The sequence below is a fragment of the Rana temporaria genome, chromosome 6, assembly GCF_905171775.1.
Source record: "Rana temporaria chromosome 6, aRanTem1.1, whole genome shotgun sequence".
Classification (NCBI taxonomy): Eukaryota; Metazoa; Chordata; class Amphibia; order Anura; family Ranidae; genus Rana; species Rana temporaria.
This window is the reverse complement of record NC_053494.1, coordinates 136,374,199-136,400,962: the sequence shown is the minus strand read 5'-3', so window position 1 is coordinate 136,400,962 and position 26,764 is coordinate 136,374,199. Positions and strand designations below refer to the sequence as shown.

Genomic DNA, 26,764 nt, shown 5'->3' with positions numbered 1-26,764 from the left:
ATTTATATCTGCTTGAAATCGATCCGGCCGAGAAATCTCCGCGGATAAATATCCGCTAGGCCGTACAGACGACCGGATTTATCCGCTGGAACTGATCCGCGGATCAATTCCAGCGGATAGATCCGGTGGTGTGTACGAGGCGTAAGCTATCTTCACATTATATGTATTCACATGTCTCTCTTCAGTTGATCATTGTGTCCAAACACCATGTAATTACAAATTTTAATACATTTGTAAAAAAATTCAAATTAAAACTATTTTTAATTGTGAATCCCAAACCCCTTTATTTCAGCAGAGACTAGATTGATGTAAACAAATGTATTAATCAGTGTATGGGTCCATGAACACGCTAAGCATTCCTAAACATCTGTACAAAAATGTTCCATGTGGGTGTTTTTTTCTGACAAAAGAACTGGCGTTTTTTAAGACCGTTAATGTTTACAGACCTTAGATTCATGTATAATTTGTACTTTTTATATGTAACCATATTTGCTCATTTATTGAGGTAACGTTTTTGGGTTTGATATTTTTTTCTGAACAGGTGTTAAACTGTCTCTGTTATTTTACCTACTCAGGAGTAATTGCAGTGAAATACAGAGGCCCTTCTAGTGGTTAATCTACAAATCTCAGTTTTATACAATAACAGAAATATGGAACAGCAAGCATGTAAGTGTGAATGCCACATACAGTGCCTTGCGAAAGTATTCGGCCCCCTTGAACTTTGCGAACTTTTGCCACATTTCAGGCTTCAAACATAAAGATATAAAACTGTAATTTTTTTTGAAGAATCAACAACAAGTGGGACACAATCATGAAGTGGAAAGAAATGTATTGGATATTTCAAACTTAAAAAAAAATGAAAAATTGGGCGTGCAAAATGATTCAGCCCCTTTACTTTCAGTGCAGCAAACTCTCTCCAGAAGTTCAGTGAGGATCTCTGAATGATCCAATGTTGACCGAAATGACTAATGATGATAAATAAAATCCACCTGTGAGTAATCAAGTCTCCGTATAAATGCACCTGCACTGTGATAGTCTCAGAGGTCCGTTTAAAGCGCAGAGAGCATCATGAAGAACAAGGAACACACCAGGCAGGTCCGAGATACTGTTGTGGAGAAGTTTAAAGCCGGATTTGGATACAAAAAGATTTCCCAAGCTTTAAACATCCCAAGGAGCACTGTGCAAGCGATAATATTGAAATGGAAGGCGTATCAGACCACTGCAAATCTACGAAGACCTGGCCGTCCCTCTAAACTTTCAGCTCATACAAGGAGAAGACTGATCAGAGATGCAGCCAAGAGGCCCATGATCACTCTGGATGAACTGCAGAGATCTACAGCTGAGGTGGGAGACTCTGTCCATAGGACAACAATCAGTCGTATACTGCACAAATCTGGCCTTTATGGAAGAGTGGCAAGAAGAAAGACATTTCTTAAAGATATCCATAAAAAGTGTCGTTTAAAGTTTGCCACCTGGGAGACGAAGGTGCTCTGGTCAGATGAAACCAAAATCGAACTTTTTGGTAACAATGCAAAACGTTATGTTTGGTGTAAAAGCAACACAGCTCATCACCCTGAACACACCAACCCCACTGTCAAACATGGTGGTGGCAGCATCATGGTTTGGGCCTGCTTTTCTTCAGCAGGGACAGGGAAGATGGTTAAAATTGATGGGAAGATGGATGGAGCCAAATACAGGACCATTCTGGAAGAAAACCTGATGGAGTCTGCAAAAGACCTGAGACTGGGACGGAGATTTGTCTTCCAACAAGACAATGATCCAAAACATAAAGAAAAATCTACAATGGAATGGTTCACAAATAAACATATCCAGGTGTTAGAATGGCCAAGTCAAAGTCCAGACCTGAATCCAATCGCGAATCTGTGGAAAGAACTGAAAACTGCTGTTCACAAACTCTCTCCATCCAACCTCACTGAGCTCGAGCGGTTTTGCAAGGAGGAATGGGCAAAAATTTCAGTCTCTCGATGTGCAAAATTGATAGAGACATACCCCAAGCGACTTACAGCTGTAATTGCAGAAAAAGGTGGCGCTACAAAGTATTAACTTAAGGGGGCTGAAAAATGTTGCACGCCCAATTTTTCCGTTTTTTCTTTTTTTTTAAAGTTTGAAATATCCAATAAATTTCGTTCCACTTCATGATTGTGTCCTACTTGTTGTTGATTCTTCAAAAAAAAAATTACAGTTTTATATTTTTATGTTTGAAGCCTGAAATGTGGCAAAAGGTCGCAAAGTTCAAGGGGGCCGAATACTTTCGCAAGGCACTGTAAACGGTACTTGAGGGTAACTTCTGCATTAGCAACAGAAAAACTATTGTCAGGTATAAGAACTAGAGGTGCCTGCAGGTTCTTTAAGTTGCCCCCCTCCTCCACTAGGCCCCAGTACTGGGCTGTTATGACAAACATAGCTCTGACACTTCCTGATAGCGTTTAAGCTTTCCGCCTCCTTTCTATCCTCGTAACATTTCTGTGGGCCCATCACTACGATGAGCTAGTTTACCAGCCAAGAAAAATTGCAGGAGGGAGGCCACATTTTAGGTGCCAAGCAGGATCAAATATAGGTAATTTTTCTACAACTGTGTAATAAGATTTTGTTTTTGTTTTATTTAGATCACATTCAAAGTTAAAGTCACAGCAAAAAAGTGCCTTCCAAATCAAACTCTCTCAATTCGCGCGCTGGGATTTACAGACAAAGTGGAAGTTGCTATCATGACTGCATGTGACTGTATATGCAAAGATGAAGTAGAGAGTGAGGCCTGCAACTCTAATGGGCATATTGAATGTGGAATCTGCAGGTAAATAAATGTTACATAATGGGGCTAATTTCTGAAAACGAAAGGAAAGTAGCATGGACATTTCAGCAGCATTAGTTAGTGACAGCCATGCTGTGTCTTTGAGCAACTGTTGGTAAACTGTTAGCCCCCTATTTTAAGGATACGTAAACAAGATTTCAATCCTAACTTATTCCACAGTCCCTACTTAAAGCGGATGTGCCACGGGGAAAAAATATTAAAAGCCAGCAGCTACAAATACTGCAGCTGCTGACTTTTAATATTAGGACACTTACCTGTCCTGGAGTCCAGCGCTGATCGCAGCAGAGCACGAGCGATCGCTCGTCTCTCTGCTGCTCCCCCCTCCATCCACGCTGAGGGAACCAGGAAGTGAAGCGCTGCGGCTTCACTGCCCGGTTCCCTACGGCGCATGCGCGAGTCGCGCTGCGGCTGCCGATTGGCTCACACGCTGTGTGCTGGGAGCCGAGTGTTCCCAGCACACAACGGGCGACAGACGGGAAGTCAGAAAAACCCGTCTTTCGCCCGTAGCGTGTGGCCGGAAGTGGGTGCAAATACCTGTCTTTAGACAGGTGTCTGCACCCCCCTCCCCCCTGAAAGGTGTCAAATGTGACACCGGAGGGGGGGAGGGTTCCGAACAGCGGGACTCCACTTTAGGGTGGAGAACCGCTTTAATCTGATAGGGAAACCCCAGAACTCAAGAGGTTTCAGTAACATGTTGACTGCTGAAGCCACATTTAACAAAGATGTATTTAACCACTTCAATACTATGCACTTTCACCCCTTCCTGTCCAGGACAGTTTTCAGCTTTTTGAGCTTTCAGCGTTGTCGCAATTTGAATGACAATGTCTTGCAACATTGTACCCAAACTAAATTTTTATCATTTTCTTCCCACAAATAGAGCTTTCTTTTGCTGGTATTTGATCACCTCTGCGGTTTTAATTTTTTGCTAAACAAACTAAAAAATTCCAACATTTTTGAAAAAAAAAAAAGTTTTTCTTTGTTTTTGTTATTAAATGTTGCTTTCTCCTTCACTGACAATCACGGATAAGTCAGCACTAATGGACACTGATGAGTTGGCACTGATGAGTTGGCACTGATATGTAGAATTGATTGGCACTGATATGTAGCACTGATAGGTGGCACTGATATGCAGCAATAATGGGCACTGACAGGCGGCACTGATGGGCACTGATAGGCGGCACTGATAAGCGGCACTGATTGGCACTGACAGAAGGCATTGATGCACACTAATAGATGGAACCGATGGGTAGCACTGATTGGGCAGGTACTGGACAGGTGTTAATGCTGGGCACTGAATGGCACTGTGATGGACACTGATTGGCACTATGGTGGGCACTGATTTGCACTGTGGTGGGCACTGATTGGCACTTTATTGGGCACTGAGAGGGGGTTATGATGGGGCACAGACTGGGCACCGATTGGCAGCTGATTGGTACAATTGATGGGGGCTGTGCTGATGATCAGAACAGACCCCCCTCTCTGACAGGGAGAGCCGATTGGCCATTTACGCGCACTTCCTGGTTCACGCTGTGATCAGCTATGATTGATCACAGCCGATCACGTGGTGAGAAGCCTCTGTCAGAGGCTTCTTACCATGATCGGAGGTGCGGTGTGTCAGACTGACACGCCGCACTCACGATCACCGCGCTGCACGCCCCCACGGGCCCACGCCGGCATGTTATACAGGAGAAAAATATAAATCGCGCTACTTCGACCACCCTTCTTGGTCAACACAAACGTATGCAAGTGGGTGATCTATAATAATATGGGTGAAAGGCTGGCTGTTATGTCAAAAATGACCGTGATGGCCACTAGGGTGCAACATGCAGCCACCTTAAAATCCCTCAACAGTCATGTGATGGTAATTTGCAAAAAGACAAAAACAAGGAGCAAAAAACAAAAACAAAAAGCACTTGGGTCACAAAACATCAGCTAGATATGGGTTTTGGCTCTGAATGCGTTAATAAACAGTCCAAAATGTTGACAATGAATAGTCCATTAGATAGCAAGTAATGAGTCAAACACCCGTGCATTTGTGCCACAGTACGAATTGGTTATAAACGTGTCCAAAAGAAAAAGAGTGACATCTCCTCCACCACACTTATAGGTTGGCCTCTTAACGAATTCCCACGATCCCTTATGACAGGGGATCAGAAACAGCATATAATAGGTCCAAATCTCGCAGTTTCGGATGTGTAGTCCTGATGGATCTCGTTTTTCCAAAAAATTCCAACAGCATCAATGCCCACCATGTAAAAAATAGTAGTATAACAGAACCACTTCCCGGCCGTCATTCTGCATACGGAGGGCGGGAAGTGGTTAATATACGAGCCTATATTTTTAGACGTAAGCATGGAAAACAGCACAATACATAGGGTTGATTTTAAAAATCATTGCTCCACTACCTAGCACGGCATTGCTCCACTGCCTTTTGCCAGCGCACGGCTTTCAGACTGTGTGAGAGAAGAGGCTCTTTCAGGGCACTTTGCAGGCGCTATTTTTAGCGATATAGCACCTGCAAAGCGCCTTAGTGTGAAAGTAGCCTAACATATACCCAGTGAAGTGGCCTCAGGTGATGCACAAATATGAAGCAAATCCTCCTACATAAGTTTTACCTGGCTATCTGCAGTCTTCTCTTCTCTACATCTGTTCAAAGTCCAGTTTTTTAAAGCTTGTCTGAAAGTTCCGAAAAAAGGGTGGAAAGAGCTGAAATTACACTCTGCAAAGCTCAGTGAGGAGAGCTCTGAGAGCTGATTGGATGGGAAGGGGCACACCCCCCTTCACACAGCACACAGAAACAGAGCTGAGGCTGTCAATCAGATGGAGATCCCTCCCCTGTCACCATTTTTCTCTTAGTGTCATCATAGCATGCTGATAGTAGAGGAACGAAGCAGCAGACAGAAATTACACTTAGTGCTCTTAATTGGGACAAGTACACACTATAGAGGGATATGCTTTGTTCATAATTAATTTTGAAGGTTTATAACCACTTTAAGTACATCTTTAACACTGAGGCCCCGTACAGACGAGCGGACAGTCCGATGAAAACGGTCCGCCGGACCGTTTTCATCGGACATGTCCGCTCAGAGATTTCGGTCTGATGGTTGTACACACCATCAAACCGAAATCCGCACGGACAGACAGCGCGGTGACGTGTGCGACCCTGGAAGGTCAATGCTTCCACGCATGCGTCGAATCACTTTGACGCATGTGAGGGATGGCGGCCCAGCGGACATGTCCGGTAATTCGTACAGACGACAGAACATGTCCGACGGACAGGCTTCCAGCGGACATGTTTCTTAGCATGCTAAGAAACATTTGTCCGCTGGAAACCTGTCCGGTCGGCCATACACACGACCGAACATGTCTGCTGAAACTGGTCAGCGGCAGGGGCGGACTGACAACTCATGGGGCCCCCGGGCAATAGAAGATTATGGGGCCCCTCTGGCTTACAGATGGCCACCACGCCAGGAGGCAGTGCAGCTAAAATCTTGGTATATTCACATTAAAAGCATGTCAGTTTCGGACATATCAGGGACAGATCTAAAAAAAAACTGATTTTTACATACTGTGCCTGGTTTTAATGAGCCTGGCAACCCTGATGGGGCCCCCTAGTGGCATGGGGCCCTCGGGCAGTGCCCGAGTGACTCAATGGTCAGTCCGCCCCTGGTCAGCGGACCAGTTTCAGCAGACATGTTCGGTCGTGTGTACGAGGCCTTAGAGATATGTTTCAATTAAGTTTCTGGGGCACAATAACTAATTTGAAGTCTAGCTCTTAATCCGTAAATCTCTTCATTTAAAGCATAGCTTTCCCTTGCAAAGTAACAGGCTTAGTTTATAGGAAGCGCCACCAGCAGCCTGTACTTATCTTGTACTACACCTCGCTGCCTAATTTCCCACTGGAGAACCCTGCAATTTCTGTGCAAGTTTAAACTTCCCAAAGCTTGAAACCTGTAAAGGACTCCAAAAATGTCCTTCCTGCCGTATGTGACAGTGCTCTGTTGTGGCAATTGGCATCTCACATTATAAAAACTGCAGATTTTCTCCCATACTCAGAGGTACCAGGTATTCTCTTGGTCTTTCCTGTGCATTGAGAAAGGGGGAGACACAAGGGGATGGTTCAAAAAAACTGCATATGGTGCCTTGTAAAACAAGAACAATTTACTTTTCCTAGAATGAACACAATACATGAACACAAGCTCTGTTCTTTACATCATAAAGGCCACCAGTCTAGTCCCCTGTGTGTCCTTGGGACTTGAATTTAGTCTTATCCGTTCTTCAAATACAACCTTTTGAACCAATGTCCTGTGTGCCCTTGCCTCTCTTGACAAGAAAATCTGTCTTTTTAGTGGCTATATCCTCTGCTAGGAGGGTATCGGAATTGGCAGCTTTTTCCTGTAAAAAGCCTTAGGCCGCGTACACATGATCGGTCAAAACCGATGAAAACGGAGTGAAGGACCGTTTCATCGGTCCAAACCGATCGTGTGTGGGCCCCATTGGTCAGTTATCCTTCGATCAAAAAAAAGAGAACTTGCTTTAAAATTGAACCGATGGACGCCTAACCGATAGGTCAAAACCAATCATTAGTATGCTAAAGCATCGGTTAAAAACCCGCGCATGCTCAGAATCAAGTCGACACATGTTTGGAAGCATTGAACTTCATTTTTTTCAGCATGTCGTTGTGTTTTACGTCACCGCGTTTTGACACAATGGTTCATTAACCGATGGTGTGTAGGATGGACTGGCCATTGGGACTACAGGGAGTTTCCCGGTGGGCCGATGGCTCAGTGGGCCGGCTTCAGTGACAGGGGACCGCCGCCCCCCTCCGCTCCTCTGTCTCTCCCTCCCCGCAGAGCTCACCTCCTCTCCCTCCCCGCAGCGCTCAACTGGAGGGAACAGAGAATCAGGGGGAGGACCAGACGACAGAGGAGCATGGGGGAGGGGACAGACAGCTGACTCAACAGCTATGGCCTGGAAGTTTCTCACTTCTGCCTAAACTTGTCCCATAAGGGGAAGCACCGAACTGATTCTTTGCCCCGGGTGAAATAATGTCTAGCTTCCCCACTGCTATTGCCTATAAGAGTACCAGTACCAACCGTTCTACTCTAATAAAGTAGAACGGCTAGTGGCTAGTGAAGGGGGAGAGGGGGCCGGGGGGGGGAGTTGTCCGGCCGCCATAGGAAAGACATGTCAAAGTGGGCCAGTCTGGATGAAGTCCAGGGCCAAATTTTTGTCCCAGTCCAGCCCTGTGCACATCAGACCATCAGTCAGCTTCATCGGTTAACCGATGACAACGGTCCTTCGAACCGTTGTCATCGGATGGACTGATCGTGTGTACGCGGCCTTATTTGATTCTTCACAGGGACAAAGTGGTATTGAGACTTCATCCAACTTTTTTGCCTAAGGTTATCTCAGGTTTTCATTTGAATGAAGATGTTATCCTAACATCTTTTTTTTCCAGATCCGTATTCTGCAGAAGAAGTTTTATTGCATTCTCTGGATGTAGTAAGAGCAGTCAGATTCTATCTGGATGCTACTGCTCAGATACGGAAAACTGATGTTTTGTTTGTACTGCCAGAAGGCCCTAGGAAGGGGCAGGCAGCATCGAAATCTACTATTGCTAAGTGGATTCGACAAGTTATTATTCAGGCCTACGCTTTGAAAAAGAAAGATCCTCCTTTTCATGTGAGGGCGCACTCCACCAGAGCGGTCAGTGCTTTTTGGGCAGTGCATCACCAGGCCTCCATGGCTCAGATCTGCAAGGCTGCAACCTGGTCTTCAGTCATACATTCACAAAATTCTATCAAGGGGATGTTAGGTGGCAGTGATGGAAACATCAGCTGCGGATGCCGGCATCGCTGGACTCCAGAACAGGTAAGTGTCCATCAGGGGCGGACTGACAATTTAATGGGGCCCCCGGGCAATAGAAGATTATGGGGCCCCTGGACTTACAGATGGCCACCATGCCAGGAGGCAGTGCAGAGGCGGGGCAGCTAAAATCTCGGGATTTTCACATCAAAAGCATGTCGGTTTCGGACATATCAGGGACAGATGTAAAAAAAAAAAACATAGATTTTTACATACTGTCCCTGGTTTTACTGAGCCTGGCAACCCTGATGGGGCCTCCTAGTGGCATGGGGCCCTCGGGCAGTGACTCAATGGTCAGTCCGCCCCTGGTGTCCATTTATTAAAAGCCAGCAGCTGCAGTATGTGTAGCTGCTGGCTTTTAATTTATTTTTGGACGGAACACTGCTTTAAGGCCAGTTCACACCATAGAAACGCAATCCGGATGCGTTCCAGGTGCTTTTTTTTGCATGTGCCTTTTTGATGCGTTCCAGTGCGTTTTTAGTTACGTTTTTAATGCAGTCCAAGTACTTTTTTTCACCCCTCTTTTTTATTAACCTTCGATAAGGCCAAGTGTGTTCCAGTGGATTTTTGGTGTGTTCCGGTGCGTTTTTGATGCATTTTACAGCGTTCCAGTACAGTCCAGTGCAGTTAAAATGCAGCATGTTCTACTTTTTTTCTGGAACTGGAACTGCAAGCACTGGTGTGAACTATGCCATTGAAAACCATATAACCTACTTTCCATGCGTTTTTGGTGGAGAAAAAGACGCACTGGACTGCATGTGGTGTAAACTGGCCCTTAAACAACATTCATAGCCAGATTCAGAGAGAGTTACGCCGGCGTATCAATAGATACGCTGACGTAACTCGGAATCTGCGCCGTCGTAAGTGTAAGTGTATGCTCAAACTGAGATACACTTAAACCTAGCTAAGATACGACAGCCTGCGCCGATCGTATCTTAGGGTGCAATTTTTCCGCTGGCCGCTAGGTGGTGCTTCTGTTGAGTTCGGCGTAGAATATGTAAGGCGTTTTCCGGCGTAAAGTTATTCCAACAAATAGCTGGCCTAGCCAATGTTAAGTATGGCCGTCGTTCCCGCGTCGAAATTTAAAAAATTTACGTCGTTTGCGTAAGTCGTCCATGAATGGGGCTGGACGTAATTTACGTTCACGTCGAAACAATACGTTCTTGCGGCGTACATTGAAGCAATGCACACTGGGATATGTACATAGACGGCGCATGTGCCGTTCGTAAAAACGTCAATCACGTCGGGTCACCAAACATTTACATAAAACACGCCCCGAGACAGGAAGTGCTAATACATAAATATAAATTACACTGTGATATTAGCAGCTAACATTAGAGGAAAACAGATCCCTACAAAAGCTTCAACTTTTTTTTATTTAAAGTGGTCATAAACCCGTACATATACCCAATGAAGTAACTAGCCTCAGGTAATGCGCAGAGATAAAAAAAAAATCCTCCTTTATAAGTTGTACCTGTTTATCTGCAGTCACCCCTTTCCATAGCCATTCAAAGTACAGAATGTATACAGCTTGTCTGAGCTTTCAGAAAGTAGGGGGCAGGGAGCTGAAGTTACACCTTGCAGAGCTCTGTCAGAGCTGACTGGAGGGAAGGGACACACCCGCCTTCAAACAGCACACAGGAACAGAGCTGAGGCTGTCATTCACAGGCTGTGTGCTGGAGCTCCTTTTCCTGTCACCTTTTAACCTCTTGTCAAGAAAACTTGTCAGAAGTGACAGTTGGCAGAGGAACGTGGCAGCATATAGAAAAAAAAACTTTCCCAGTACATTGTTAGCATTCTTACCTCAGCACTTGCAGTGTACATTCAATGGTGCTGATTTCCTAAACTTTTTTTTTTACAGTTTTTTACATTTTTAACACTGCAGTCTTTAGCCAGCCTGTTAGCTTGGATGGAGCAACAGGGGAGTGCCTTGCCATCCTAGACTATGAGGCTGTGTGTTTCTTGTTTGTGCGAGGGGAAAAAAAGGTCCTGTGCGTGTTGACTGTCGGTGCGATGCAAATTCCTATGGTGCAGTGCGAATTTTATCTTTATAGGCTTCAATTGAACTTGAAGTAAACTTTAGCCACACAGTTTAGGCCTCTGCGGGTTGTTCACTGTCTGCCTCATGAAATTCGTGGTAAATTCATGGTAAATTTGCAGTACAATCGTGGTAAATTCGTACCTCACACAGGACAAAAAAACGGATCAAATTCGCAGTACATCGCATCGCAGTAGTGTGAACCTAGGCTAAAGGTTGTTTCCAGCATACATTTCTAAGCAGTTACAGCAGCAGTTCCTATGATTGAAATCATAGGAATAACAGTTGACCGTTGTAAGCATGTCTGTGTTTTCCCAACTCCAGTCACTATCACTTTTGCTGGACAGCTTGATCTGCATGTAAATATGAAGAAAATATAAATAAAGACTTGTGAAATAAAAAAGCAATACAGAATACTATTTTTACAGGTATTAATTGCATACAGTTATTAGACTATATTTTTCACTATTATGGGCCTTTAAAGAGTTACTAAACCCAGAATCCTGCATTCACTATATCTGGTCTCCCACAGTACACAGAACATGGAAAATCAATTTTAGTAAATATAAACTGCTAAAAAAAAAACTTTCTCTTTAACTGCTTGCCGACCAGCCGCCATCATTCTACGGCGGCAGGTCGGCTCTCCTGGGCGAGAGCCCGTACATTGACGTCCGCTCTCTGAGCGGCCACTAGGGGCGCGCGCGCCCCCCGCCCGTCCGTGAACCCCGTGCGGGTGCCCGGCGGGCGCGATCGCCGCCGGGCACCCGCGATTGCTCGTTACAGAGCGGGGACCGGGAGCTGTGTGTGTAAACACACAGTTCTCGGTCCTGTCAGCGGGGGAAATGCTGATCTTTTGTTCATACAATGTATGAACAGAGGATCAGTGTTTCCCCTAGTGAGGCCACCCCCCCCCCCACAGTAAGAACACACCCAGGCATACTTAACCCCTTCCCCGCCCCCTAGTATTAACCCCTTCACTGCCAGTGGCATTTTTATAGTAATCCAATGCATTTTTATAGCACTGATCGCTATAAAAATGCCAATGGTCCCAAAAATGTGTCAAAAGTGTCCGAAGTGTCCGCCATAATGTCGCAGTACCGAAAAAAATCACTGATCGCCGCCATTACTAGTAAAGAAAAAATATTAATAAAAATACCCCCTATTTTGTAAACGCTATAACTTTTGCGCAAACCAATCAATAAACGCTTATTGCAATTTTTTTTTACGAAAAATATGTAGAAGAATACGTATCGGCCTAAACTGAGGGAAAAAAAAGTTTTTTTATATATTTTTGGGGGATATTTATTACAGCAAAAAGTAAAAAATATTCATTTTTTTTTCAAAATAGTCGCTCTATTTTTGTTTATAGCGCAAAAAATAAAAAATGCAGAGGTGATCAAATACCACCAAAAGAAAGCTCTATTTGTGGGGAAAAAAGGACGCCAATTTTGTTTGGGAGCTACGTCGCACGACCGCGCAATTGTCAGTTAAAGCAACGCAGTCCCGAATCGCAAAAAGTGCTCTGGTCTTTGGGCAGCAATATGGTCCGGGGGTTAAGTGGTTAACAGAGCAGTCTTGTGACTTCTATCAGTGTCCAGAAGAGCACTGGGTAAAGCTTGTAGGAGGAGTTTTCATTCTCCTTTGACAGCAGGACCCCTGACCCTCTGTCTGGACAGTGCTGATTGGCCCTATGCTGATCACATGCACCCTCCAAACGAAAACAAAAACTCTCTAGCAATACACACCAAACTGAGCATATGCAGCTTGCCCCCAAGGCTCTGTTCTTTAAGAAGATGTGTTGGACACAAGTAGAAGGAGGGAAAGATCAGAGAAGACAGGATCAAACAGCTTTTTTAAACAATGCAGAGAATTAAGCCAACTGCATATACAGACTGATTTTACTGTTGTGGGTTTAGTAACACGTTAAGAAAAGAAGTAAAGTCATACCTCTACTTTGGTCTTTTTAGCTACAAGGTGGTGGGGTTCCCCAATTGACTCAGCATACAAAACAGGAACCTGACAAGCACACTGACTTCAGCAATTTGACACGCTGCTACTGTAAGAGACTGATATGTAAGCAGAGACGGTAGCTGACTGTACTGCTGTTATTGAAAAGTGCGTAGAAGAAGATATAATTGCTTTCTTTTACCTCCAGTATTAAAGGACCCCCCTATAGTAAATGTAGCGCTACACCCGTAGGAGCCGCTTAATATTTGTTTGGTTCTGCACTCTGCTGCTCAACCCCAAGAAAACTGTCTCAACCCCTCTGGCACACCTGCTTAGCAATGTTAGTGTAGAACCCAGCAACAGAAAGTAATAATAATGAAAGAGCATATAGTATATTTACCGAGCAGTGTTGCTCATCTTACTTTAAAAAAGTAATTAGTTACAGTTACAAATTACTTCTCCGAAAAAGTAATTGCGTTAGTGACTCAGTTACTACATTGAAAAAGTAATTAGTTACTCAGCAAAGTAACTGACTTTTTTTTTTTAATATTCTACAATGCAATTATCATCACCTATTCACCTCCACATGCCCAGCAATACTGACTGTACATTACAATATCATCACCTTTTCACCACCTCCACATGCCCAGCAATACTGTACATTACAATATCATCACCTATTCACCTCCACATGCCCAGCAATACTGTACATTACAATATCATCACCTATTCACCTCCACATGCCCAGCAATACTGTACATTACAATATCATCACCTATTCACCTCCACATGCCCAGCAGCAAATGCAATACTGTACAATATTATCAGATTCCACCTCCACACCACATGCCCAGCCCGGCCCCAGTCCCAGCCCTAGAATAGTCCGCTCTCCCCCCCCCCCCCAGCAGTCCCAGACACTTCCAATCCACACATGCCGGTCCTCACCTGTGCTGCTCTTACTGTCTGTGAGTGTCTCAGTCTCTCTCTCTTCAGGGCCACGGTCGGTGCTGAGCTGAGCTGAGTCTTTGATCCAGGCTGGCGGAGCGGAGCCTCCGCGGGGGAGATGTCGGCAGATGAGCTGAGCTGAGAGCTCTCATGAGGTGACAGGTGGGCGGGAAACTCCAGGCGCGTGCATGCGTCAGCGCCACCCGGCTGCGATCACAGACAGGCCAGCTCTGTGGCCACATGACGCGCGGTGACCGAATCACAGGCCAGCTCAGGCCTGTGGCCACATGACCCCCTCTGCCCCCCCGCACGCGGTAGATGTAATTGCGGTAACGCCGCCCAAGTAATGGGAACGGCATTACCGCGAGGGGAAGAGTAATCAGGTAGATTACTCGTTACCCTCAAAAGGGGCATCGTTGGGTAACAGCGTTTATTTTAATGCCGTTACTTACAACACTGTTACCGAGACCCTGGGTTCCGTCACTTCATCGGTTGTGGTAGTAAATATAGACTCACACAAGATATCAATGAACAACTTGTAAAAGTTTACTATGATGAAAAATGGTGAAGAATAACATAAATAAATGGTGTGAATAACAGATAAATAACACAAGTATTGATTGGCAGAGATATTTGTTCAAAGCAATAACGTCACACCACTGTATCCAATAGCAACCTGATAAAGGGTATATGTGAACAGGTGCACCGTGGAATAGATCCTCAATACTTTAATACCTGTATTAAAGCACCTCCCCACTAAGGCCTCAGCACACAGACCACTACACGCAGAATACTCAGCTATGGACTAAGCACTAGTTTCAGTGTGAAACGCGTCAGCAGTCAGGTTTTATTTTATTTTGCTGTGACTTGTAGTGCTGTCCTTTTAATAAAAGGCTACAATTTGTTCAGAGTGCGGCTGTCCAGAGACAATCTTTGTTCCTGCTTTGCTAAGTGCATTGCCTGCACCTGAGTTGTCTGCAACGGAGGATATTCATCTGGGTTCCCACCTGGAGCGGCTATTCCCTTTCCCATAGAATACTCAGGTGCAATAGATCCACAGCCATGTGACTACAGGTCTCAGCGGCAGTCTGTAAAGCAGGCAATGACTTAACAATAGTACAGCACTACATGGATAGGCAAATGCCTTCTCACCACCCTGAATCCCAGCTGGCTGGGGACTCCGTCTTTATAGATTGCCCCTCTGCACCATGCTGCTCCTCCCGGTATGCTGGAAGGCAGGTGACTTCAAAAGCTCTGAAGCGCTGGCTGGTTCTCCTGCCCTATCGGCAGGGCTGCTCACAAGGATCTCTCTGAGGCAGGCGATCCTCTCTCTCTGTTGTAGGCCACAGGCTCTCCCAGCCCTGGGCACATTCACAGGCCTCTTGCTGGTTGTTGGATGGTGTCCAGAGAGAGAGAGAGAGAGAAAGCAGGCCACGCCTGTCCTTTTATCTGCTTACCCAGCAGGCTGTGCTAAGGTTTGTAGTTCCCAGCCTGATTTAACAACACGAGTGCTTCCTCATTGTCCTATATCCCACAATGCATAACTGTTTTTCTTAAAGCGGGAGTTCACCCATAAAACTGTTTTTTCAAACAATCCCCTTAGCTTCATGCTCGTTTTGTCTAGGGGAATCGGCTATTTGTTTTAAAAAATGAGCCGTACTTACCGTTTTCGAGATGCATCTTCTCCGTCGCTTCCGGGTATGGGTCTTCGGGAGCGGGCGTTCCTTCTTGATTGACAGTCTTCCGAGAGGCTTCCGACGGTCGCATCCATCGCGTCACTAGTAGCCGAAAGAAGCCGAACGTCGGTGCGGCTCTATACTGCGCCTGCGCACCGACGTTCGGCTTCTTTCGGAAAATCGTGACGCGATGGATGCGACCGTCGGAAGCCTCTCGGAAGACTGTCAATCAAAATAGGAACGCCCAGTCCCACAGCCCATACCCGGAAGCGGTGGAGAAGATGCATCTCGTAAACGGTAAGTACAGCGCATATTTTAAAACAACTAGCCGATTCCCCTAGACAAAACGAGCATGCATCTAAGGGGAAAATGTGTCATGTGCGGGTGAACCCCCGCTTTAACCAGAAGAAAATATCCTGATAAAGTTTCAATGGCCACTAGAGGGAGCCAAACCATTTTCTAAAGAAACAATACATTTCTTAAATGATAACTTTTGGTAGCAGAAGCGAACGCATACTTGAGCAGCGCCCGCATATGAAAACGGTGTTCAAACCACACATGTGAGGTATTGCCACAATCGTTGGCGCAAGAGCAACAAATTCTAGACCTAGACCTTCTCTGTAACTCAAAACATGCAACCTGTAAAAAAATGTAAACTTTGCCCATGGAGATTTTTAAGGGTAAAAGTTTGTCGCCATTCCACGAGCGGGCGCAACTTTGAAGCGTGACATGTTGGGTATCAATTTACTCGGCGTAACATTATCTTTCATAGTATAAAGAAAAATTGGGCTAACTTTACTGTTGTCTTATTTTTTAATTAAAAAAAGTTTTTATTTTCCAAAAAAAGTGTACTTGTAAGACCGCTATATAAATACAGTGTGACAAAAAGTATTGCAACGACCGCCATTGTATTCTCTAGGGTGTTAGAAAAAAAGATATAATGTTTGGGGGTTCTAAGTAATTTTCTAGCAAAAAACTATTTTTAACTTGTAAACACCAAATCTCAGAAAGAGGTTCGGTCCTTAAGTGGTTAAGGATTAAGCATTAGTCAGATTTTAATTGTAAACTTTAGAGGGTATTTTAATGAGGGTCATCCTAGGGATTTAGTCAAGGTAGGGGGTCAGAAAATATGAGACTTTTTTTTTTCTTCAACACCAAAAACTGCTTTGAAAACTAGAATTGTGATTCTCGGTATCAAAACCTACCGTGATAACCATCATACATATTTTATTGTCTGAACTAACACATACAATTTTAATTTCCAGATGCAAGAAGGGTCATGTCGGGAAGAACTGTGAGTGTGTAACTGGTGGTAAAACAAATCAGGAATTGGAACAGAGCTGTAGAAAGGACAACAGCTCAGCTGTGTGCTCTGGAGCTGGAGAGTGCATATGTGGTCAATGTACCTGCAATCCAAATGAGGACCCTACAAAAAGAATCTATGGACAATATTGTCAGTGCGACAACTTTAACTGTGAAATGTTTAATAGTAAGGTGTGCGGTGGACAAGGTAGGTGCTGTCTAATGACTATTTTTCTTATTGTCGCTGTGTCATGAGTGTTACTCTACTGCCCCCTAGAGAGGTAACAAGAAACTGCTGTATTTTACACATAACTTCTAAACTGATGCTCTACAATGCAATATGTCATTTATTTTAAAATGCTTCTGCTCAGTGAAAGATTATCACACATAGTGGACAGTTTTAGCACATGCATTATTCAATTTGTTAGTGTACGGTGTGCTAAAAGTCACAAATAATAAACATGGGAAACCCCTCTTCCATTGTACTTTTAAATGTTTTTTACTTAGGCCTAGTACACACGAGAGGATTTATCCGCGGATACGGTCCAACGGATTTGGATCCGATGGAGTGTACTCACCATAGGATCGAAATCCGCGCCGAAATCCCATCGCGATGACGTGTCGCGCCGTCGCCGCGATGATGACGCGGCGACGTGCGCGACGCTGTCATATAAGGAATTCCACGCATGCGTCGAATCATTACGACGCATGCGGGGGATCCATTCGGACGGATTGATCCGGTGAGTCTGTACAGACCAGCGGATCAATCCGTTGGGATGGATTCAAGCGGATAGATTTTAAAGCATGTCTTCAAATTTTTATCCGCTTGAAATCCATCCCAGGGGATAAAAATCCACGGAAACAGATCCGCTGGATTGTACACACCAGGGGATCTATCCGCTGGAGCCGGTCCGCGGATCAATTCCAGCGGATGGATCCTCTCGTGTGTACGGGGCCTCATACATAAAAGCATAGGAAATAGAACGTTTAAAATATATTTAGAGGAGGACCGATTTGGGAGGCTGTGGAGGCTTACATTTAGAAAATCTGTGCACAAATAAAGATAATTTAGATCCACTACTCTATCATTAATCCGGAGCTCCGCTGTATCTGAGCACCACAAACCAAAAAATGCTATTTATTAAATTTTTAATATTCTAAGCAAATTCAATCAACCATCTATGTCTCATGCTTTATTTTGCTGAGCAACCACTTTGAACGCCCCTAATAGATTCAGGTAGCATTTACTTCCTGGAAAACATTCGCCCTTCGCCGTTTCGGTTAGCAGGCAGGAGGGTGTGCTTAGCTGAGAAAACCCCTCCTCCCCTCCTGAAGACTCCTGGGATGTATGACAACATTTGCCTAGGTATGGTAATCAGTTAACAACTTCCGTTGATATACGTCGGTCTTTTGACATTAAATACCATTGTTATGGCAGCAGATAGCTGCCATAACCCTGGTGTTTCCTTCAACGTTGGGCGGTCTGCTTTTAGATAAAAGTGGTCTCTGTAGCAGATTGGCCGTGAGATCACTTTTATTGACACTAGGAGAGGTGCCCGCCTCCCTCCCGTCGCGGACCTGTCGGTAGCGGCAGAGATAATCCAAAGCTTTCCCCTGCTTGCCACTAAGTCGAGTGAGGGAATGATGGCCCCCACTCGACTCTATGCCATTGGACGATGGCAGTGACGCCAAACATCACTTCCGCCCAATGGTTTTATTGAAAACAAATAAATGTATTTTATTTTGTTGCTTTTAAGTGTAAATGTGAGATCCGAGGTCTTTTTAAACCCAGATCTTACATTAGGGGTCCTGTCCTGCTTTTTTCTATTACAAGGGATGTTTAAATTCCTTGTAATAGGAATAAAAGTGATCCAATTTTTTTTTTTTTTAAAAGGACAATGTAAAAATAAAAAATAAGAAGTAAAATAAATAAGAAATACATTTTTTTCATTTAAAACGCCCCGTCCCTCCGAGCTCATGCGCAGAAGCGAACACATACGTAAGTCATCTTTCACAATATAGAAAAGAATTGGGCAAACTTTACTGTGTTCTTATTTTTTAATTCATAAAAGTGTATTTTTTTTTAAATTGCGTTTGTAAGACCGCTGCGCAAATACGGTGTGGCATAAAGTATTGCAATGACCGCCATTTTATTCTCTAGGGTGCCTGAAAATATATATTTATAATTTTTGGGGTTCTGAGTAATTTTCTAGCAAAAAAAAATGATTTTAACTTTTAAACAACAGGTGTCAAAAATAGGCCTGGTCCTTAAAGCGGGGGTTCACCCAAAAAACACATTTTTAACATTAGATTCAGGCGAGTTGTTAGAAGCACAATCGGGTGTTTTTTTTTTAAATCATTGCCGTACATACCGTTTTAGAGATAGATGTTCTCCGCGGCTTCCGGGTATAATCTGCGGGACTGGGCGTTCCTAATTGATTGACAGGCTTCCGACCGTCGCATACAGCGCGTCACGAGTTGCCGAAAGAAGCCGAACGTTGGTGCGCAGGCGCCTTATAGAGCCGACTCTCAGTCCGGCTTCTTTCGGCAACTCGTGACGCGCTGTATGCGACGGTCAGAAGCCTGTCAATCAATTAGGAACGCCCAGTCCCGCAGATTATACCCGGAAGCCACGGAGAACATCTATCTCTAAAACGGTATGTACGGCAATGATTTAAAAAAAAAAACACTCGATTGTGCTTCTAACAACTCATCTGAATCTAATGTTAATTTTTTTTTTTTTAGGGTGAACCCCCGCTTTAAGTGGTTAATACATGTAAAACAAGGTTTAAAACAAGTAAATATGATATACTTTCCTATCTATTTACTAATGCTATTTTGTATTAGGATTATTAGCACAAAAATGTTAAGCGGTATTAAACCAAAACCAAAAATTTATTATATTGAAGCTTACCAAACATTAGATATGGTGGCTGCATTCGTTTTCTTTTTTAACATTTTTTTCCCTCTGTTTTTACCTGGTGATCTAGCCAGTAACACACCTCCTGTATTATACAGAACCGGTACAGAACCAGCTGGCTTTGAATACATCCTTGAATACGCTGATAATTATGTATTTATTTGTTATATTGGCATGGTGTTCCTCTATTCTATGCTTTCTTTTGTGCCTTATATTTTAAGCTTATGTGTTGTATAAACGGCGATATGCTTACTTGGATATAATTCACATTGGCCTCTGTAATACTTGCAAACTTTTGATAAATAAATGTAAACATTAATGTTTGCTTTTGGGTGATGCAAAGGCTTAGGATTTATACTCAGGCCTTTAGGCCCCATTCAACAGGACGTAATCCGTCCAAGCGGATCCGCCTGCTCAGTGGGAGATCTCCCCACTGATCCCCATTGAGCAGGCAGATGACAGAGTGGACACAGACACAGCCCACTGTTCCAAATCGATCCGCCAGACAGATGGCAAACATATCCCCATCCGCAGTAGTGTATTTAGGTTTTGTGCTGCCCTAGGCCTGACTAAACTCGTGCACCCCCTAATTTAAGTATGACCCACCCCTTCCTGTCAAGGTCACACCCTTTTGTGTTTAAGACCCACCCTGAAATTGGGGACACTAGTTATTAGGCCCTTGGGAGGGAATTGGATTCCCTTAATTTGCATAAATTTCCTCTCACTTCCTGTTTGGCTAAGGGGCAGGGAGTAAAGGGAAATCTCTGCAATGGGACAGGGGTGGTAAAAAATAAACTAACATGGGCTATATCCCCCATTACTCTATCCAAAATGAAAAAAAAAGTGTTGCCTATAGTTCTACTTTAAGAACAAATTTCTGATAATTTATGGAGAGGACTAAGAAGATATAACCATGCCAATGGTGCAGCAGATAACATATAGCACAGTGAGGAAGGTTTGTGGTCCAGGATGATAGGACAGTCAAAATTAGAAGCAGCTTGCTTTACACTAACAGTGAAGCCAGTGGCGTATCTAGGGTATGGCAGCCATGGCAAGTGCCATGGGCGTCATGGGGAGGGGGGGCGGCAAAAAGCCAACCACCTGCATGAAAAAAAAACACCCGTCCTCCCGCGGCAGCCTCCCGCACTAATGTAGCTCCCGATGCCGCGCCCGGCCTGCTGAAACAAGTCGGCGGCACAGCAATTGCTAATATTTCTCCTTCTTCCTGGGGAGGGGAGTGACCGGTGCAACCAAGACGGCCAATGACTGGACAGACCGGACACCAAGGAAAGTGCTCATACCTATAGAATACAGTCTAAAAATATCACCCAATGATATTGTGACAACATATGCCACGTCTATACCTTTTAGTTTGAACCTCTTGGCGAGGGATTGTTCGATTTTAAGTAAGGTCACAGGGCAAATCATGCCTTCTGCAGGAAAAACGTAATAAAAATGTGCAAGCATGCAACAAGACAACAGAACATATAGTTAAGATGGCCAAATATATTACGAATATACCATGGCAAACATATTTAATAAATCTGTGTCTAATCTGTAATCTAATACTGTTTGATTCACAGGGACATGCGACTGTGGCAGCTGCATATGTAATGTAGACTATGAAGGAAGTGCTTGTCAATGTCTAAAATCTACTAAGAACTGTAAGAACACCAGAGGAAGCATATGCAGTGGTCGAGGGAAGTGTGAGTGTAACAAATGCACCTGTAAAGATGGTTATATCCCACCATTCTGTGAGACCTGTCCAGGCTGCCCTTCTCAGTGTCCACGTTTTGGGTAGGTGCCAATGATTATTGCCTTACAATGTCAGTTGAATCTGTAAAGCCTTGTACACACGATCGGACTTTCATCCAACTTTTCCATGGATTTTGGTCCAAAGGAGCGTTGGCCGTGAACTTTTTCTGCACAACATTTTCAGCCAACATTCACCAAATCACATGGTTTTTCAGCTCTTTACCGCCACCCTTTGGGCAACTTTTGCTATTGTTGTGTGATGTTTAGCATTGGTTCTGAGAATGCGTGTTTGTACTTTGGGTTTTAGTTGGACGTAATTGTGTACACACAATTGGATAAACCGACGTAACAGATTTATTGCCCAACAATTGGTGAGCATGAACAGCCAACTTTTGTTGTCGTTAATTCAGCCAGTAATTGTCTGATGGAGTGTACACACGGTCGGATTATCCGACACAACGCGTCCATCAGACAATTATGGCCATAAAGTTGGATTGTGTGTACGAGGCTTAAAACTAACAAACAGTGTCAGTTCTGAAAATAAAATATACATTTTTTTGTAAGCAGCCAAATTTGACCTTTTTCTAGTTCAGAGAGACAATTTATCTGGAAGCAGTAGAGAAATGAAGCTGGTTAGTGTGAACTTTAGTTTGTAAAGTGGGGCAGCCAGGTATTGACCATAATTTAAACTGAGAATGTTTTGGCCAATCCAGTTGGGGCCAATCCCTCAAAACTCCTAGGCCCCTTTCACACGGACGGACAGAATGGTGCTTTTAGCTGCGGATTTTACCGCAGATAGAAGCACACAATGCTTTCCTATGACACCCTTCACACACTACGGTTACCTGCGGTTTTGTTACCCGCGGTTTTGTGCGGATAGAAAAAATAGAACTGAATGCGTCCAGCTGCGATGTACCGCAGCTATCAGCACATAACCGCAGTGCACTGTGTCAGCTGCGTTTGGTATGAATCTTGAGGGGGAACTCCACACCAAATTTCAAATAAAAAACCAGCATGGGTTCCCCCTCCAAGAGCATACCAGGCGCTCGGGTCTGCTATGGGTTTTAAGGGGAACCCCCGTACACCGAAAAAACGCGGCCCCCCCACCCCAAAGCACCCTGTCCCCATGTTAATGAGGACAGGGCCTCTTCCCGACAACCCTGGCCGTTGGTTTTCGTGGGTCTGCGGGCGCGGAGCTTATAGGAATCCGGGAGCCCCCAACCCTAGGTGAATGAGTATGGGGTACATCGTACCCCTACCCATTCACCTGGCGGGAAAAAAATGTAAAAAAAGCACACTACAGAGGGTTTTTAAAGTAATTTATTAGTCAGCTCCGGAGGACGCTTAAAAGAAAGCGGGGGGGGCGCTTTCTCCTTTTAAGCTCTTTTACGAGCTGGGGCCCCGGGCTTTTCCGGCATCTTCTCTGTTGTCTTCTGCCGGGGGGGGGGGGGGTCCCTGTCTTCACCGCCGTCTGGTTCTCTCCTGCCAGGGGCCCCCGCTCTCTTCTTTAGCTCTTATACGAGCGGGGGGCCCCGGGCTTCTGTCGCCTTCTGCCTTCTTCTTCTCTTCTTCGATGTTGACACGTCGCTTCCTCCCGTGCTCGCACCGATTTATATAGGCCTCTTATGACGTCACAGTACCATCATGCTCTGGGTGGTGACGATTTAAGGGGGCGGGGTCACCGGGTGATATTCGCCCCCTTATGTCGTCACCACCCGGAGCATGATGGGACTGTGACGTCATAAGAGGCCTATATAAATCGGTGCGAGCCGCTCACACGGCATTACAGCGGGAGGAAGCGACGTGTCAACATCGAAGAAGAGAAGAAGAAGGCAGAAGGTGAGAGAAGCCCGGGCCCCCCCGCTCGTAAAAGAACTAAAGAAGATAGGGGTGCCCCCGGTGGAGGAAAACCAGACGGCGGTAAAGACCGGGACCCCCCACGGCAGAAGACGTCGAAGAGGCCCGGGGCCCCCCTCGTAAAACAGCTTAAGAAGAGAGGGGGGCCCCCGGTGGAAGAGAACCAAACGGCGGTGAAGACCGGGACCCCCCCCAGCAGAAGACAACAGAGAAGACGCCGGAAAAGCCCAGGGCTACCGCTCGTAAAAGAGCTTAAAAGAAGAGAGATAGACTATGCCGCCGTAACTTACGGCGTAAATTCGTTGTGGATTCGAACCAAATCAAATAAGTTACCGCGGCATAGCGTATCTCAGATACTCTGCGTCGTGGCAGATCTTTGTGGATCTGCCCCCCTAGTGTGAAATTTTGCACATTCTTCTCTGCAAAATAGCTCAAGCTCTGTCATGTTGGATGGAGAGCATCTGAACAGCAATTTTCAAGTCTTGCCACAGATTCTCAATTGGATTTAGGTCTGGACTTTGACTGGGTCATTCTAACACATTAATATGCTTTGATCTAAATAATTCCATTGTAGCTCTGGCTGTATGTTTAGGGTCCTTGTCCTGCTGAAAAGTGAACCTCCGCCCCAGTCTCAAATCTTTTGCAGACTGTAATGCCGCGTACACACGATCGGTTCTTCTGATGAAAACGGTCCGATGGACCGTTTTCATCGGACAAACCGATCGTGTGTGGGCCCCATCGTTTTTTTTCCCATCAGTGAAAAAACTTAGAACCTGTTTTAAAATTATCTGATTGTTAAAAAACCGATAGAAAAAAAACGATCGTCTGTGGGTAAGTCCATCGGTTAAAAAATCCACGCATGCTCAGAATCAAGTCGACGCATGTTCGGAAGCATTGAACTTCATTTTTCTCAGGACGTCGTAGTGTTTTACATCACCGAGTTCTGACACGAACGGATTTTTAACTGATGGTGTGTAGGCAAGACTGATGAAAGTCAGCCTCATCGAATATCTGATGAAAAAATCCATCAGACCGTTTTCAATCAGATGAACCGATCGTGTGTACGTGGCATAACAGGTTTTCTTCTAAGATTGCCCTGTATTTTGCTCCATCCATCTTCCCACCAACGCTGACCAGCTTCCTTGTCCCTGCTGAAGAAAAGCATCTTCACAACATGATACTGCCACCACCATGTTTCCACCACACATAGCATTTTGCTTTTAGGTCAAAAAGTAACATTTTGGTCTCATCTGACCAGAGCACCTTCTTCCACATGTTTGCGGTGTCCCTCACATGGCTTCTCGCAAACTGAAAAAGGGACTTCTTATGGCTTTCTTTTAACAATGGTCTTCTTTCCACTCTTTCATGAATACAAAATTTGTGGAGTGCATGACTAATAGTTGTCCTGTGGACAGATTCTCCCACCTGAGCTATGGATCTCTGCCGCTCCTCCAGAGTTACCATGGGCCTCTTGGCTGCTTCTCTGATTAACGGTCTCATTGCTCGGCCTGCAGTCAGTGTACTAATGACATTGGGCTAGGATGGGGTTAAACATCTAGGGCAGGGGTCTCCAAACTTTCTAAAGAAAGGGCCAGTTTACTGTCCTTCAGACTTCAGGGGGGGCGAACTGTGCCCAGTGGGAGTAAACAATGTCCAATCTGGTGTGGTTGGGAGGAATAGTGCCCCTTTTTTATTTCAGTAGAAGGAATAGTGCCCCATCAATGGTGTCAGTGGAAGGAATAGTGCCCCATCATTGGTGTCAGTGGGAGGAATAGTGCCCCATCATTGGTGTGAGTGGGAGGAATAGTGCCCCATCGGGGACGAATAGTGCCCCATCATTGGTGTCAGTGGGACGAATAGTGCCCCATCATTGGTGTCAGTGGGACGAATAGTGCCCCATCATTGGTGTCAGTGGGACGAATAGTGCCCCATCATTGGAGTCATTGGCAGGAAAATTGCCTCAAGGGCTGGATAAAAACAAGCAAAGAGCCACATCCAGCCCCAGGGCCGCAGTTTGGAGACCACTGATCTAGGGTAATTAAAGGATTAAATGTGCGTCTAACCAGTTTTTTTGTGTACTATGTGTGCTGCTTTTACTAAGGGATCTGACAGATTTTATTCCCATTTCAGGGAAATAAAATTCATCACATACCTGCTGATAGAACACAGCTCTTCCTTGTTTACATAGGTAAAGCTCTGTTCTATGTCTCTCCTCACCGATCAGCGGGTGGCGGCGGACATCTGTGCTGTGCTGTGTCTAATCACAGCACAGCCACGGCGCTGGCCTCCCCTTCCCTACAAGGTACATGATCCGGTGCAGGAGAGCCACTCTGCAGCCATATAACTAAGTTATACAGTTGGCAAGTGGATATATTTAGCACTGTTTGACTTATGCTCCGAGAGTCACATTGTTTCTGGTAAGCTCATAGTATATATAACATGACAGAGTGAGCATGTGGTGAAACACATATGAAGATTTTGAGCACCAATTATCGTAGCTGCAAAATTGATTTACGTCACTGTAATGTAGTGTGGCATGATTTCATTAATAAGACCTAGTGGTATTACCTAACTGCAGTCGAGTAACCAAGCTGGTTGTGTGCTCTGGCTGGGATGTGTAGTCAGGAATGAATGAACAAATACAAATCCTTTAGCAGATAATATAGCACCCATATACAGTATGTATATGGGTGTTAGCTGTTTGAATACTAAAAACATGAATTCTGAGCAAAGGATTTAAAAAAATGAGTATTTGTCTTTTTTTTTTTTTTTTTGTAAACCAGACCTTGTGTTGAATGCTATATAAAGCAAGGGGAACAGAGCTCCAAGAACTGTACAAATGCTTGCCCTGGTGTAACAGCCGAAAAAGTGGAACAGCTAACAGAAGAGACATTCTGCAGGGAGAAGGATTCAGAAAACTGCTGGATGCAGTATGTATTACATGAAAAAGATGGGGAAGAGCAATACACCATAAAGTATACCTTAAAAAGAGGTAAGCAGCAGCAGAAGATATTTGACTGAGTGCAGAATCATACAAGTGGGGATTGCATCATTTACAGTAGGTCTTTGTCCACTTGCATCTCGCCTACATTTTTCTCCAGCCCCTAGGTACTTTAACTACTTCAGCCCCGAAAGGATTTACCCCCTTCTGACCAGGCCATTTTTTGTGATACGGCACTGCGTTGCTTTAACTGACAATTGCGCGGTCGTTCGACGTTGTAACCAAACAAAATGTGTGTCCTTTTTTCCCCACAAATAGAGCTTTCTTTTGGTGGCATTTGATCACCTCTGCGGTTTTACTTTTTTGCGCTATAAACAATAAAAGACCGACAATTTTGAAAAAAAAAAATATATATATATTTAGTACTTTTTGCTATAATAAATATACCCAAAAAAACTTTTCTTCATTAATTTAGGCCGATATGTATTCTTCTACATATGTTTGGTAAAAAAAAATCACGATAAGCATATATTGATTGGTTTGCGCAAAAGTTATAAAGGATAGATTTATGGCATTTTTATTATTATTATTCTTTTTTTCACTAGTAATGGTGGTGATCTGCAATTTTTATCGGGACTGAGACATTGCGGCGGACAGATCGGACACTTTTGACACTTTTTTGGGA

At 44.5% G+C, this 26,764-nt stretch overlaps 1 protein-coding gene across 1 annotated transcript in view; it reads left to right on the top strand.

The window, feature by feature from the left end:
• ITGB2 (integrin subunit beta 2) overlaps nt 1-26,764 on the top strand; it is a 107,163-nt gene that overhangs the window by 64,297 nt on the left and 16,102 nt on the right. Inside the window, exons 11-14 of the mRNA XM_040357419.1 lie at nt 2,628-2,812; nt 16,570-16,814; nt 21,110-21,323; nt 25,922-26,130. Of these exons, the coding sequence (XP_040213353.1) occupies nt 2,628-2,812; nt 16,570-16,814; nt 21,110-21,323; nt 25,922-26,130 (853 nt within the window). The remainder of the gene's footprint in view (nt 1-2,627; nt 2,813-16,569; nt 16,815-21,109; nt 21,324-25,921; nt 26,131-26,764) is intronic.